The 16967-nt window shown below is 38.5% G+C and overlaps 2 protein-coding genes across 5 annotated transcripts in view; one reads left to right on the forward strand and one right to left on the reverse strand.

The window, feature by feature from the left end:
- Positions 1-379: 379 nt before the first annotated feature.
- The window catches only part of ARL1 (ARF like GTPase 1), a 31945-nt gene continuing 15357 nt past the window's right edge, over positions 380-16967 (forward strand). For 3 of the 4 annotated variants that reach the window (XR_012921395.1, XR_012921396.1, XM_076007079.1), the window contains exons 1-6: positions 380-919; positions 2569-2706; positions 5879-5960; positions 8084-8195; positions 11397-11575; positions 12270-12331. Coding sequence is in view for 2 of the 4 variants with exons in the window: in XM_076007079.1 (XP_075863194.1) it covers positions 916-919; positions 2569-2706; positions 5879-5960; positions 8084-8195; positions 11397-11575; positions 12270-12300 (546 nt within the window). In the remaining 2 variants the exon portion in view is untranslated. Of the gene's footprint in view, positions 920-2568; positions 2707-5878; positions 5961-8083; positions 8196-11396; positions 11576-12269; positions 13727-16967 lie in introns of those variants that run through there. The other variant, XM_076007078.1, reaches the window with a different exon arrangement.
- Positions 16497-16967, reverse strand: part of UTP20 (UTP20 small subunit processome component) — a 94226-nt gene continuing 93755 nt past the window's right edge. The window contains exon 62 of the mRNA XM_020287898.2: positions 16497-16847. Coding sequence (XP_020143487.2) covers positions 16692-16847 — 156 coding nt within the window. The 3' untranslated portion in view covers positions 16497-16691. The remainder of the gene's footprint in view (positions 16848-16967) is intronic.

The raw sequence follows: 16967 nt of genomic DNA on the forward strand, positions 1-16967 counted from the left end.
CACGCTCAACCTTTAAAAAAATAAAAAATAAAGGGTTTCCAGGGGAAACTCTTCTCGACATCTTCAGGTGTGCTTCCTTCCTCCTCTCAACACACTTCCCTGTCAAAACCTGCGTTACTTCCAACCCACGCTCCTGGAAGGAACAAGTCCCAGGTCTCCGCGATGGGGACCTGCCAGTCCACAATGACAATCCCAGAAAGGTGGTCAAGTGCTCAGTCAGCTGGAAGAAAGGTGGGAGTGCTCTAACGCTGGCCCTGCAGACCACCGCGACGGCAAAAACCTCGGCTAGTGGCCTCGGGTGTAAGGCAGCTCCGCATTGGTGGCGCGGGGATCTTCCTATTATTATTACGCAGTCCCTTTTCTTCCGGGAGAAAGCACCTGGGGAGTGGCGGGCCACCCCAGCAGGCACTCTAGGGGACAAGCATACATCCTCCGCACTGCCGCAGCCCGAGCCAGCATCCAGCCGGGCCGTCTCATCGACACTCGACTCGCATTCCTGTTTGGCGGATTCACCACTTTTTGGTGTCAGAATTTAAAATGAAAACTCAAATTTACCTATTTCAGAAACTACTGTCCAGGAAAACAGAATCAGGAGATATTTCCGTTCCTTGAATTTTTTTTCTCTGCTGGCGTCCACAGTATCTACACCGAGCGCGCGAGGACCGTGGGTCGAAAGCGGCGACGCAGACGCTCAGACCGCTGTTCCGGCGCGCAGTCGCGGCGGCCCCTCGGGCCCGCCCCCGCCGGAGTCCGACGTGGAAGTTGCTGGCAGAGCAGGCTTGCTGGGAAGCAACCTGGGAACCGCAGCCCCAGGCCAAGGCGAACGGAGGTGGCGGCGCAGGGGCTTGAACAGGAATCGCTGCCGAGGCCGGGGCCTGTCTCTGAGGATCAGCGAGGGCGGACAGGCGGTTCATCATGGGTGAGGGGTCCGAGAAGGGCGCCCGGGCGCGCTCGAAGCGGCCGCGGCCGAGGGCGGGGGTGGGGAGGAGGAGAGGGTCCGGCCTGGGAAGCCCAGAGTAGCCAGGTTGTCAGAGGGCGGGGCGCTGAGTGCTTGACGCATCTTAGATTTTTACCTGTGGGGGTGGACCTGGCCTCACGCATTTGCTTCCGCCCTCGCTCCTTTCCCCCTCATCCCCGCGGGGTTAGGGGACCAAAGAGCTAAGCGGGCCCACAGAGCCCGGCCCCAAGTCCTTTCCCCTGATTATGAACTTTTCCCTCATCCCCAGCCCCACTTGCCCTGCACAGTTGGTCTTGGGAAGCCTGGCAACGTGTCAGTCGCAGGTTCGCTGAGGATTCTCGGGTGAAAGATGAGCTCTGGCCACATAGTGGAAGCTTGATTCTCTCTCTCCTAGAGCGCTGGGACTAGTTGGAAAAATCCGAGGGATGATGTTGCTTATAATGTTTTATAGCCAACTTGGCATTTGCCTGCTTATCTGCTGTAGGTTTTCAGGTAGATAATAGAATACGATGAAGAAGGAGGTGGGGAGTGTATTTCTAGTCAGTGAATGACCTCAGTTCTTGTACTGCTGATTGTTATGTCCCCACCCGTTTAGAGCCTAAATGAAGGTGCAAATTCTTTAACTTGTTTACCGTCTTCCAAATGAAGATGCCAGTTCTGCTTGCTTAAATCCCTCCACTGTTTTCTGGGGGATATAGTTCCTGCTCCCTTATCACAAAGGCTGTTCAGTCTTCCATGAGCCTCTTCGGTTTTGTTTTCCACCTCCTCTTTTCTACCTGTATATGGTAGAAAGGACTTTGTCAAGTTACACCCGTTCTATTTAACGTTCTCAAGGTTCTCTAGCCCGTGGTGTGTTCGGTTTTCCAGACTCACAGCTCTTAATTGTGCCAACTCTTGCCATCTCTTTGTTAAATAACAGTGTGGCATCACTTCTTTTGTCAACTGCTTTCATATTGTTAATGTAACTTTCTTTTAGTCTTTCCTAACAGCTTTTGATGGGAAAGGGACTGTGCCACAAGTGCTTTTATACTACCTTGTGTACAGGAAGCTTTCTAGAATATTTTGTGATGCATCCGATGTAGCTTTTTGATTTTTTTAAATGCATTTTCCATCAAAAATAGTTTTTGTTATTTTTGGCTTCTGTGTTTCAGTTTCTTGTGCTATTGCTTAGTGGAGAACTCTCTGATTGAAGGTAGTTATGGTGGTACTGCTACTGTATAACAATTGCTTTTCCTGTTTGAGGACATCACTGTTCCATTATCCTGACTGGTCCTTTGGTTTTTAGGAGTAGTGAGGAGATCATGCTAAGGTATCCTATTATCTTGATTAGTAATTGAGCTCCCCCAGGGCATGTGGCCATTTTCTGTTATTGTTTAGTATATCTTATGAACCTGCATGACACATTATTTAGGACATAGTAGCATCCTTAATCACTTGTTTGATGTTGAATGATATATTTCATTGGGAGAAAAAAAATATGCACCTATGCATCCAGGAAAATGTAGTATTATTTAATTTGGTATATAGCTTTCAAAGGGCAAGGTTAAATGTTTTATGGTCCTAGTTCACAAAATAATGTTGAATAAGTTTTTCCTTTTATTATTTTTTAGGTGGCTTTTTCTCAAGTATTTTTTCCAGTCTGTTTGGAACTCGGGAAATGAGGATTTTAATTCTGGGATTAGATGGAGCAGGAAAAACCACAATTTTGTACAGATTACAGGTTGGAGAAGTCGTTACTACTATTCCTAGTAAGTGTTGGAATAATAAACTAATTGTAGGTTATACTGGTTTCCAGCTAGTATAACTATTTTTGAATAAATAATTCTTATAATAAAGTGATAAGGTTTGTAAACTTATATGAATAAACATAATATCGGTAACACTTTTTTCATAAACTGAGAGGCAATTTGGTATAATTTAAGGATCCCTGTTCTGGTATATGGCTGGATTTTGCTATTTCTAGATGTTTAAAAGTTGGCTTAAGTTACTAAACCTTATTGAGAGCCAGTATATTTACTAATAATATGAAGATAATCAGTATCCACTGGCTTTGATGGGGAAATAAATTAAATATATCAAAGTACTATGTGAATTTGTGTAGTAAAGTATTATATAGATGTTAAATGCGATTATATGTGAATTATATTTTTTTCTGTATTTGTTACTATTTTAATTAAGATCAGTTTCTCATAGCTAATTATTGATTCCTTTAAATATCCTAGTTGTAGAGACTGAATGTTGAAGGTATCTGGTTCCTCAAAAATATTAAGAGAAGAAACACCTCAACTTTAAGTCAGTTTGTTGCTATCTTAGAAAAATATTCTTAAGTATAGTCCTGTTTGATTATATAAGAATATTGTTATTTATACTTTTTCATTTGTTGACCTGAATCTACTTAGAGAAGATTAATACATTTGAACTAAATTGAAGAGTTCATACAGTTTGCTCAAGATCATTTAAATTATGCCTCTAAAGTTATTTGAGACTTTGTCACTCAAGGTATTTTTATATTGTTACTATTTAAACTCTCAGATTAAGAAAGAACTTTTTGAACCCTGTAGCATCTGTTACTTCTGTTTGCTACAACTCTCTTGGTTTTTACTGCTCACAATTGCCCATCTCTGCTGCAGCATCTCTTGGTGGCCTCTGGAGTGTGCAGAGCAGCACAGTGGATTGTGTGTCAGTGAGTGTTGCTTTACACCACACTCTTGTCCCGCATATATAAATGATGTTCTTACTGGTGGTAAACACGGTGATTACACTCTTACCTAATTCTAAGGGAGACATCATGAACTTGCTTTAGTTTTTCGTTAAGGTTTGCCATAGTGTAGTTATTTTTTAGTTGTAATAGACATCCTTGCCAGATATGCATAAGCATCATTTACTAATACAAATAAATATAAAACAAAAATTCATTTTCCAGTTATAGCTCTAAGTCATTTTTTGCTTTTTTTTTAAGTTTGTAAAATGTTAGTAATCTTCATATATATCATGCGAAAGTTTTTTCAACATCCATTCCACCTTCAGATTCCTTTCAATGGAAATAGTATTTAGTCTCAGCCATGTGATACCCTAGAGCTCCACCGAAGGATAGCAGAGAAAGAGGATGGGACACTTCCCCTTTGACCATCCAGCTATGACCTTATTACGTGTGAGCTCTTAAGATGTCTGCTGACAGTCTGTGAGATTGCCAGCCCTAAGGCAGTCTATTCTGAAGAACCCAACTTTCATAAAACTGTGTACAGCTTTGCTGCATCTTTACTGAAATTGAGAATTTAGCCTGTTTTGATTTTTTTTTGAGACGGAGTCTCGCTTTATTGCCCAGGCTAGAGTGAGTGCCGTGGCGTCAGCCTAGCTCACAGCAACCTCAACTGGATTTTGCTATTTCTAGATGTTTAAAAGTTGGCTTAAGTTACTAAACCTTATTGAGAGCCAGTATCTTTACTAATAATATGAAGATAATCAGTATCTACTGGCTTTGATGGGTAAATAAATAAAATATATCAAAGTACTATGTGAATTTGTGTAGTAAAGTATGCTGGGCTCAAGCAATCCTATTGCCTCAGTCTCCCGAGTGGCTGGGACTATAGGCATGTGCCACCATGCCCAGCTAATTTTTTCTATATATATATTAGTTGGCCAATTAATTTCTTTCTATTTATAGTAGAGACGAGGTCTCGCTCTTGCTTAGGCTGGTTTCGAACTCCTGACCTCGAGCAATCCACCCACCTCGGCCTCCCAGAGTGCTAGGATTACAGGCGTGAGCCACTGCGCCCGGCCAAGCCTTTATTGTTTTTGATCCCTATTTATTTGCTATCTACCACAATCTCAGTTTTTATTTTATTTTATTATTTTATATTTTTATGGAAAAAATGCTCTGTTCCCTGGGATAGAGTACAGTGGCATCATCATAACTCACTGTAACCTCAAACTTCTGGGCTCCAGTGATCCTCCTGCCTCAGCCTCCCAGATAGCTGGGACTACAGGCAATTTTTCTATTTTTTGTGGAGACATGGTCTCACTCTTGCTTATGCTGGTCTTGTTAAAACTCCTGACCTCAAGTGATCCTCCTCCCCAGGCTCCTAAAGTGCCAGGATTACAGGCATGAGCCACCATGTCTGGCTCCCAAATCCCAGTTTTTATAATACCTCTACAGCTGTAAAAGTGTTATATTTCTAAATATAACTTTCTCCATATTTTTATATGCCAGTCCTGTATTATGAGGAGAATTTAATATTATAGGATTTTCGTTGAGATAAGAATTATATACTGTATTTGTAGAGCTTTTGTGGGGTTCTTTTTTTTTTTGAGACAGAGTCTCACTGTTGCCCGGCTAGAGTGCTGTGTCATCAGCCTAGCTCACAGCAACCTCAAACTCCTGGGCTCAAGCAATCCTACTGCCTCAGCCTCCTGAGTAGCTGGGACTACAGGCACACACCACCATGCCTGGCTAGTTTTTTCTATATAATTTTATTTATTTTTTTTATTTATTTTCTTTTTCTTTTTTTTTTTAAGGTACATTTCAGAAGTGAATCTATATAATTTTAGTTGGCCAATTTCTTTCTATTTTTGGTAGAGACAGGGTCTCGCTCTTGCTCAGGCTGGTTTCAAACTCCTGACCTTGAGCTATCCGCCTGCCTCAGCCTCCCAGGGTGCTAGGATTATAGGTGTGAGCCACCGCACCTGGCCTTTTGTGGGATTCTTGGATAACCTAAGGTGGTGCTGATTTTGCTAATTGATGTTTGTGTGTGTATGTGTGTGTGTATAGCACAGCATACTGTCTTGTCTTAAATGGAATAAAATCACAACCAATAATGTGATTCGATGATTACCATCAACTACTAGAACTCAATTAGATTGGATACTTTGAAGGTAGAATGCATTAGTCTAAACATACTGCTGATTTGATTTCTTTTCCAGCCATCGGATTTAATGTAGAGACGGTGACATACAAAAACCTTAAATTCCAAGTGTGGGACTTAGGAGGACAGACAAGTATCAGGTATGGTGCAACGACTAGGTTATTTTGTGGTAGTTAACATTTATGGGTTCGTTTAAGGGTTAACAGCAGTAAACCAAAATATATGTTCTCTTGTAATTTAAATGGGAACTATCTAGTTTAAAATGAGGTTAAAAAACTTTTTTAATCGTATTTTAAATATTTTTTAAATTTATTTTTTTTTTTTTATTTTTTTTTTTTTTTTGAGACAGAGTCTCGCTTTGTTGTCCAGGCTAGAGTGAGTGCCGTGGCGTCAGCCTAGCTCACAGCAACCTCAAACTCCTGGGCTCGAGTGATCCTTCTGCCTCAGCCTCCCAAGTAGCTGGGACTACAGGCATGCGCCACCATGCCCGGCTAATTTTTTATATATATATCAGTTGGCCAATTAATTTCTTTCTATTTATAGTAGAGACGGGGTCTCGCTCTTGCTCAGGCTGGTTTTGAACTCCTGACCTTGAGCAATCCGCCCGCCTCGGCCTCCCAAGAGCTAGGATTACAGGCGTGAGCCACAGCGCCCGGCCTTAAATTTATTTTTTATATTTTTGATTCCACTCTATGTTTGAATAGAGAAAATTAGGTAAAATTTTAAATTTGGCAGAATGTGGTGGTTCATGCCTATATTCCTAGAACACTTTGGGAGGTTGAAGTGGAAGGATTGCTTGAGGCCATGGGTTTGAGACCAGTCTGGGTAGCATAGCAAGACCCCATCTCTACAGAAAATAAGAAAACTAGCTGGGCATGGTGGCACATGCCTGTAGTCTAGCTACTTAGGAGGCTGAGGTGGGAGGACTACTTGAACCCAGGAGTTAAAGGCTGTAGTAAGCTATGATCAGGCCATTGCCTCCCAGCCTGGGTGACAGAGCAAGACCCTATCCCCCCCCCCAAAAAAATGTTGAAACTATTTCCTTAGAGTAGGTATTGAATTATTGAATTAAAATCTAAGAGCCAGGCGCGGTGGCTCACACCTGTAATCCTAGCACTCTGGGAGGCCGAGGCGGGTGGATTGCTCGAGGTCAGGAGTTCGAAACCAGCCTGAGTAAGAATGAGACTCTGTCTCTACTATAAATAGAAACAAATTAATTGGCCAACTAATATATATAGAAAAAATTAGCCGGGCATGGTGGCGCATGCCTGTAGTCCCAGCTACTCAGGAGGCTGAGGCAGCAGGATTGCTTGAGCCCAGGAGTTTGAGGTTGCTATGAGCTAGGCTGACGCCATGACACTCACTCTAGTCTGGGCAACAAAGCGAGACTCTGTCTCAAAAAAAAAAAAAGAAAAATCTAAGGAAGCTAGTTTTTCAGGTATCACTTATATTATCACTTATATGAAAAACTTCATGAAAATTGCAAGATCTTATTACTTCATTAGTTTTCAACTAAAAATGGCCCTCTATTTAGTTTTTGTCAGCTCCTCCTCTGTGAGGCATTTTGTTTTGGAATTCATTCAACTACCTTGCAGACCCACCAGTTAGGGCTAATAATAAACATAGATGCTTTCTGTAGTTCAGGTCTCCTGCCAAGCATTTTGTGCTTGACATGGTAGCTGTGAATGTTTGGTGACTATCAGTAGTTATTCACTATGGTACTATTGTAAAAGATTAGTAGTGCATTCCGCAAACATTCTGCCTTCTTTTAATTCTTTTCATTTCTTTAGTCACTTTTGAGTTTATTTCTAATTTTAGCTATTTCTGTTTCTTGATGACTTCATGGCTGCTATATAAAATCACATTAAAAATTTAAAAATCCATTCCTCTTAAGGGGTTCCTAAAGATTTATAAAATGTAACAGTCAGGTCTGTAGGTAACTTTTCTATTAGTATATTAGTGATTTTATAGAATATAAATATATTTTCTCAGCCTAAAGTCTGGACTCATTTTGAAACTCTTTGGTCCTGTGATTTAATGTTTATCACTATTCTTTTGACCCCATCACATCTGAGGGACATGATGTACCAGAAACAATGAATCATTAAGGGATTGATTCTGATATGAGTAGGGCAGGATTAGCATGTAATCCCTCCACCCACACTCCAAATCTTTGCTCTGAGTTCTAGAATGTAAATTGACATGTCAATTTCTTCTTCTCTCAAATAATAATAATATATTCTCCCCTTTGAATTTTCCCTAGGCCATACTGGAGATGTTATTATTCAAACACAGATGCAGTTATTTATGTAGTAGACAGTTGTGACCGAGACCGAATTGGCATTTCCAAATCAGAGTTAGTTGCCATGTTGGAGGTAAGAAAACGTTACCACTTTAAATGTGGGGAAATCATTTACATTTGCTGGCTGTTTTCAGTACATATTTTTTTTCCTCATCCCTTTAGTATCATTTTCTTTTGAATGCAGATTACATCCTGTTCTAAAAGTACAGTTGGTGGGGAGAGGTTAGAGACAAAAAAAAACCAATCCAACCTTGTAACTTCTTTAAGCTAGATTCTTTGATTTCCAGGAGGTTCAGAGCTCTCTTAAACTAAAGCAACTATTCAAGGTCACTCCTATGACATGACTTTTTAAAAATGCCTTTTTATTTTTAGCTATTTTAGAAGCATTAACGTTCAGAGGAATGTGTATTTCTAGGTTGCTAGTACAATTCTGGCCCCAGCTTTATTATTCTGCACCCTTTCCTGTGTTTATAGCCCTTGAGCCATATAGACCTTTCTGTTCTACAAACACAAGTTTGCACACCTGGCTTAGGGTCTTTTGCACTTGCTAATCCTCCTGCCTAAAATGCTCTTCTTCATTATCTTTGTATGGCTACCTTCTTGACATGTTTCCTCTCATATGTCTCTTCTTCAGAGATGAGGCTCAGTTATTTTCTAACCTCTTACCCTACTTGATACTTTATACCACTTAATCATGTCTTTACATTGTTTTTAAATATATTTGTTTACCTATGTATGCCTCTCTCCCTAAAATGTAAGTTCTTTGAGTTTACCCTGATATCTCTGATGTCAGGAACAGAATATAGCACTTAATTAAAAACTCAATATATTTTATTAACTGATGTTAATAAGATCATTGATTGATTAACTGACTGAATTCAGAGGATGCATTAAATCAGTTTCTAAAATTTAAAAAATAATCAAATGTACTACGATTAATAATGAATTTGCTTTTGCTCTAGAATATTAGATGGATAAGTTTCCTTTTAACAACTATGATTCTGAATTATCTAATCATTGAATATTTAAATATAAGTTCTAAGCCACTTGATAACCTAGGTAAAAGCATTCTTAAAATAGAGGATGCTGGACTTCTGATTTCTTGGACTACCAACTTCTCAATAGCATCCAAGTTATAAATTGGAGACTTAATAGCTTAATTTTTTTTCACATCATAGCATCATATTTATTTATAAGAGCTTCTTAGACTAACTTCAAATATAAGGATAAGGTTTAATTGCCTTGAGTATAATGGATTTTTAAAATAACAGCTTTATTTAGATATAATTCATATGATATAATACATTTTTATCATATAAAATATTGTTTAAAAGAAATGGACTATTAACTTCAGTTTACAATGCTCGAGTTGTGTAGTATTGTTAATAGGTTATTTGCAGTATTAGGATTTGACTTATAAAATCCCATGGAAAAAGAACCAAAAGTTGGATTCTTTTCTTCAATTTTTTAATTGATTCAACCAATAAATATTATGTAAAGTACAGGTTGAGTACAAGTTAGGATTATTAAAACCTATAGACACAAATGCAATTTAGGTTTCGCCTTCCTTGTACACAAAATGAATTCTTAATGAAGTAAGGAAAATGGAGTAAAAAGTCAAAATCATTAGCTATAAGAATATATAAGTGAATATGTTTAAAATTTCTGAGTAGGGAAGGCCTTTCTAAATCAAAGAATTAGAAGGAATTACAAAAGAAAGGATAGATTTAATCATATTAACATAAACAGAAAACCCCAAAAGCTCAGAGATGCCAAATAGAAACAAGAGTAAAGCAGGAAACCGGGACTAACCAGAAACCATTGACTTAATCATATCGAGACCCTTTGCAGATCAATAGAAAAATGAACAAAACACAATTCACAGGAGAAAAACATATTGCTAATAACATTTGCATTTCTAGTACCCTGATATATAATGAGATGCTGTGTTTGGAAAAATATTAAATTTCCAATTCCACTAAGTCTGTATGGAAGATGCGAACCTTTTTACACTGTTGGTAGGGTAAAAATTGTTACAACCTTTCTGGAAAGCTGTTTATAACATATATTCAGTTTATCAGAGCCCAAAAAACTGTTCATACTTTGACTCCATTTTTAGAGAATTGTTTTAAGGAAAGAGATTCAAACAAAGATTTCCATATAAAGACTCTGTCAGTTGGGTTTCCGGTAATAGTCAAGTGAAAACAATCTAGTAAGAATCTAATACTACAAAATAGTTTATGGTGCATCCATCCATAGTATAGAGTATATTTAGCCATTAATTTTTTTTTAGAAAAAATTTTAATGGAGAAACATTTATGATTTAATGCTTATATTTTATATCAGGCTATAGAACTATATATAAATGTAGTCTTAAATATGTAAAAGTATTTACTAAATAAACTTAAGAATCTGCAGAACAAACTGCTAGTAAAAAGTACCCAAAAAAGGCCAGGCGTGGTAGCTCACACCTGTAATCCTAGCACTTTGGGAGGCGAAGGTGGGAGGCACTCGAGGCCAGGAGTTTGAGACTAGCCTGAGCAACATAGCAAGACCATCTCTACAAAAAATAGGAAAATTAGCCAGACGTGGTGGTGCGCATCTGTAGTTCCAGCTACTCAGGAGGCTGAGGCAGGAGGATCACTTGAGCCCAGGAGTTTAAGGTTGCAGTGAGCTATGATGATGCCACTGCACTCTAACCTGCACAACAGAGTAAGACTCTGTCTCAAAAAAGAAAATAGGCCGGGCGCGGTGGCTCACACCTGTAATCCTAGCTCTCTGGGAGGCTGAGGTGGGCGGATTGCTCAAGGTCAGGAGTTCGAAACCAGCCTGAGCAAGAGTGAGACCCCGTCTCTACTATAAACAGAAAGAAATTAATTGGCCAACTAATATATATATATAGAAAAAAAAATTAGCCGGGCATGGTGGTGCATGCCTGTAGTCCCAGCTATTTGGGAGGCTGAGGCAGCAGAATCGCTTGAGCCCAGGAGTTTGAGGTTGCTGTGAGCTAGGCTGACGCCATGGCACTCACTCTAGCCTGGGTAACAAAGTGAGACTCTGTCTCAAAAAAAACCCAAAAAACAAAAAAAAATAAAAGAAAAGAATCAGAATGTTAACAGTGATCATATTTGGGAGGTAGGATTATGGGTGAAACTTCTTTTCTTCATACTTATCTGTAATTTCATAATTTATAATGAATATTATATATTTTTTTGACATTTCTTAAACTCAAGCAAATTGATTAGAGGAAATTAAATATATTCACCTTTATTAGGAAGAAGAGCTGAGAAAAGCCATTTTAGTGGTGTTTGCAAATAAGCAGGACATGGAACAGGCCATGACCCCCTCAGAGATGGCAAATTCACTTGGGTTACCTGCCTTGAAAGACCGAAAATGGCAAATATTCAAAACATCAGCAACCAAAGGCACTGGCCTTGATGAGGCAATGGAATGGCAAGTATCATGTTTCCAGAGTTTTCTGTGCATTTGTGTGTATTCATGGCTGTGGACACCCACATGTCATTTTCCTTAATCGTAAGGATGAAATTTAAATTTACTTAAGCTTATCACATAAGTTCCTCCCAGCCTTTTCTCCCACCAGTCTTCATGTACATCTCCCTTTATTTCAGCCACATCTACCTGATTACAGTTACTTAGATAGGCCAGCTCTTTGCCAGTTTTTAGCCTTTTCCCTGCCTCATCTCACCCTTGCAATTCCTTATCCTTCAGGAGTTAAGGCTCTCTTCTTCTCAAGAACCTTCCCTGATGTCTCTCCATTCCCACTGTCTTACCACACACATAAAGTTAGATGCCTTGTCACAGATCAGTGGCGTAGTACTTGTTACACTGTCCTGTAATTGATTTGTGCATCTACTCATTAGATAATCAGCTCCTTAAGGACTGAGACTAGTTTTCGCCTGAGTCATCCACATGTAGTCCAGCAGTAGTAGCATTCTATTCAAAGCACAGGCAAATTCAGAGCTTAAAAGACCGTCACAGAAACTGAGTACATAACTTCATTCTTCTATGTTAGCCTTCATCATTTTAAGTGTTTTGGAATCCACCTCCAGTATATAATCTGTATTATAATTGATGATGCTTTATACTTAAAAGTTATCTTAAGAAACTATTCATTTTCTCTTTATAGGTTGGTTGAAACATTAAAAAGCAGACAGTAATTCAGTCCCTTCAGCTCCTCTGAAACTAAGGGTATGTCACGTATCGCTTTGGAAACAGTCAAGTGTTTTTTACACTACTAAATGTTAAAACTATATGATTGTTGTCATATACTGAACTGACTGCAATGTTTGTAATAAATATGAAAAATAAGCATTTGGTTGGAGGGGTAACTCAATTGAATCACCTGAATGTTCTGTGCAATGTAAAATATTCCTTCCTTGCTTTCTTGTGTTAAGGTATATATTCTATTTGTATGGAATTCTATTCAAATATAGTTCTATTAAAGAATGTGCTCTTGTTGGGGAAAAAACCCTGCTATTTTTGAATTAGTAGTTGTAGCTTGTTTGTACAAACACTAACAAATAACTCAGATTTTTCTTCTCTTGAAATGAACTCTTTCCAAAGATTAGACTCAGTAGAGTAGGCTAGGAACATAGTGTGCATAATATAGTCTTAATCTGCTTAACTGACCACTTCTTATTAAACTATTTCATTTAAAAGCTTTTGGTTATAGGCATGACTATTATTTTGGTGGTTGAACTTCAATGACTTACCTGTAATTGTCATTTTATAGTACTTTATAGTTGTCAGAAAACTTTTATGTATATTGACCTCGTGTCCTAGTTGATCTACACGGGCACCCGGTGAGGTAGGTAGGACAGGTTACAGTATCTTCACTTTATGGACATGGACCCAGGGTTTTGATAGGTTGGCTTGACCAAGGTCACCTGCTAGTTAAATGGGTATAGGGCTCAAAGTAAGACTTTTGGGTCAGAAGCTTGACTGATAATCTACACTGTATATTCCTGAAAATAGCAACATCAACACAGATAACCTAACTCTCAAATAAAATTATGCTAATAAAAGTAGTCACAGTACATTCAAAATAATGTCTATAAACTTATTTGTCTATACTAGAAGTGATCAATGACATAGTGAAAACAACCCTAAATGGTTATGTTTGATGGAATTCATAACACATTAAAGAGAAAAATTGACATTAAAGGAAATAAAAAAATCTATTTTAAGAAGTATTATAAAAGATGTCTTTACTGTCTTTCATTCCTTTTATATATCTCTAATTGGACATGTAAATGGTTTTAACCAATTTAATTGGTTACAATTCAAAACTTTATTGGTTCTACAGAGAGAAATTAAGCATTCTTTAAAAAATTAGGCTTACTTCTGGGCAGTTAAGTTTAAAAAATAATTCATGTTCAGAGGAACTTTTCAGACTAACAGTCACCACAGGATCAGCTATAATGTGACAGAAGTAAATAAAGTCCTGGCCGGGCAGGGTGGCTCACATCTGTAATCCTAGTACTCTGGGAGGCTGAGACGGGTGGATGGTTTGAGCTCAGGAGTTTGAGACCAGCCTGAGCAAGAGCGAGACCCCGTCTCTACCAAAAAAAAAAAAAAAAGAAATTAGCTGGACAACTGAAAAAAAAAATATATATATATATATATAAATTAACCAAGCATGGTGGCACATGCCTGTAGTCCCAGCTACTCGGGAGGCTGAGGCAGAAGGATTGCTTGAGCCCAGGAGTTTGAGGTTGCTGTGAGATAGGCTGATGCCATGGCACTCTAGCCCCGGCAACAGAGTGAGACTCTGTCTCAAAAAAAAAAAAAAAAGTAAATTTAGTCCTTAGTAATTATTAAAGTTAGGGGAATTGTTTTCACTTAAGTAAATTGGGAAAGCCAGCATTTTAAAACTTAGGTGCCGGTAAAGAGAATGTAATACCATTGTTCCTCTGAGGCCTCAGGAACACTAGTGGTTCATTTCCTGGTCCTTACCGTCCTAGATGTTGTCCTCTGGCCTCTTCCAGACAATGAATTATGTTCCAGTGAATGCAGCTTTCTGTTTACCTGTGGGACTCTTACTCTCCTTGCTCATCCCCAATTCTCTAATTTGGTCTTTTTTGGAGACGTTTCCTCAGCCACAAGTATTCCAGTGCAACTAATATTACTCTTGAGGGGCAAAGACTGTCATTTTCTTATTTATGTCCCCAGTATCCAGTACGGTGCCTGGCACATTATGGCACTTCAGAATATGTTCATGGTTGAAATAGTAGGATATATGTTTGTCAGCTAGGGAAATAGTGCTTCTGCAGTTTACACTTGGGTTCCCTTCTGGTCAGTGGCACATTGTTGGGAAATGCTAGATCAAGGATGCAGAAAATGAGTTCACTTAAACCCTGAGGTGTAAAGCTTGTACAGGTGGCTCCCAGCAGTTCAGGAGAACTGCAAAAAATAGAAGTATGGGGAAGTAAGGTCGTGGCAGGCAGACCTGGGCATGTAGTCCTTGCCGCCTTGAATCTGGAGGGTGTGAAGCTGTCCCAGAGGTCAGCACTTGGATAATTCTGATCCCTCTGGTTCACCACAAAGAACAAGATGGGATAAAGCAGGTGGATACTTAATAGGGTATAAATTATAAGGTCTTGTCTAGCAGGAAACAGTTGTACAGGTATGTTATCAGGGTTTGAATGTTGATATTTACAAAGTCATTATGAACATTGTTTTGTGAGAAGCCTGATAATGGGAAAGCACCAAACCTGAAATCAAAACACGAGTTCTAGGTGCAAATGCCACTCCTTTAGTTTATTGTCTGTAGAATGAGACCTTGGACAAATGATACCAAAGGTTTCTTTCAGCTTTAACATTCTGTTTTATATAATTGGTTGGTAATTGTGCTGTGTCTTATCACACTAAAAAAAGAGAAATTGAGAGGGGCGGAATTACTTCTGTTATCTGAATACCTGAGATGCACTTTAAGCTGTTGAAATGTAAGCTCTTTGAGGGCAGGGACCATGTCTTATTTACTGTTAGTATCCCTTGCATTTAGTGTGGTGCACTGGACACATAGTAGGCACTCAATAAATATTTATTAAAAACAAAGATGTGCTCAATATCGCTGATATTTTTGTTCTTTCTGATCTTACCTTAGTATTTTGTTTTTTGATTTTAAAATTTTTATGAAAGTAATACATTCACTTTAAATCTCTTAGAATTAATTAAAATCAGCCTTCTAAGATGCCCCACCTTTATTTATCCTTTTGACACATAAGAAAACCCCTAGAAGGGTGAGAACTGTTTGAGATAAAAACTACATCAGGCCAGGCGCGGTGGCTCACGCCTGTAATCCTAGCACTCTGGGAGGCCAAGGCGGGCAGATTGCTCGAGGTCAGGAGTTCGAAACCAGCCTGAGCAAGAGCAGACCCTGTCTCTACTATAAATAGAAACAAATTAATTGGCCAACTAATATATATAGAAAAAATTAGCCGGGCATGGTGGTGTATGCCTGTAGTCTCAGCTACTTGGAAGGCTGAGGCAGACGGCCCAGGAGTTTGAGGTTGCTGTGAGCTAGGCTGACGCCATGGACTCACTCTAGCCTGGGCAACAAAGTGAGACTCTGTCTTAAAAAAACAAAACAAAACAGTGTTTCTAGGATTCATCTTCGGGGGTCCTCAAACTTTTTAAACAGGGGGCCAGTTCACTGTCCCTCAGACTGTTGGAAGGCTGGACTATAGTTTAAAAAAACAATGAACAAATTCCTATGCACACTTGCACATATCTTATTTTGAAATAAAAAAACAAACGGGCAAAAATACCTGCATGTGGCCCTCGGGCCGTAGTTTGAGGAGGGCTGATCTATATTGATGTATGTAACTAGCTGATTTTCAATACCGTGTTTTAGAGTATGAATATACCACTTTATCCATTCTCTTGTGGAAGGATGTTTGGATTGCTTCTAGTTCCTGAATTTTATCAATGGTTCATGAATGTTCTTGTACCTATTTTCTTTGGATGGATGGTTCTAAGTTTCTCTCAGAGGAAATTTTAGGATCAGCTTGTTGGGCTAACACGAAGAACTCTTTTGGGATTTTGCTCAGATACACATTTAACCAAAGGGATCAATTTGGAATAACTAGCATCGTATGATACTGAATTTTCCTGTCCATGAGCATGGTTATATTTCTTCATTTGTGCAGATCTTTCTTAATGCCTTTTAACAAAGTTTTAGAATGTTCTCCATAAAGGTATTGTAAATCTTTTGTTTGATTTATTCCTAACTTCTACATTTTTTTCTTGCTATTTTAAACTGTCTGTATTTGTTTAAAAAAATGCTTCAATATGCTTCAAACTCTATTGCTAGTATCACATGCTTTTTAGACAAGTGATGAAAATAAAGCAGTAGTATGAAATGTTTTAATTTTAAAAATATAGCATGATTATATTAAACTACATATATTATACAATTTATGCCAAAGTTTAATTTAAATAATAAAATCTGCTATACTTTCAGATTAGCAGAATACAACAGAAAGCTCATACTTTGGGGCAAGTCGAGACAGTATAAACTATATTTGGGTATTAGCATAGGGAGACATCACTCCACTATTGCTAAATCTTTCAGGCTGTGGCTTTTTTGTCTCTTGGCCTTATAGCCTGGACGCAGGAACTCTATCTTCCTCTTCTTTGCTTCACTTTTATTTTTGTGTTTCTTCAGCTTTTTCTTGGCGGCAATATCAGGATTAGTTACAAACTTAAAAATAGAATAGAAATTTTATATTACTTATAAAGTAATGTTAAACCAATAAAAATCAAATGCAGAAAATGTATCACCTTTTTTTTTTTTTTTTTTTACCTTTAAACATCATAAATG

This window comes from Microcebus murinus, chromosome 10 (genome assembly GCF_040939455.1).
Source record: "Microcebus murinus isolate Inina chromosome 10, M.murinus_Inina_mat1.0, whole genome shotgun sequence".
Classification (NCBI taxonomy): Eukaryota; Metazoa; Chordata; class Mammalia; order Primates; family Cheirogaleidae; genus Microcebus; species Microcebus murinus.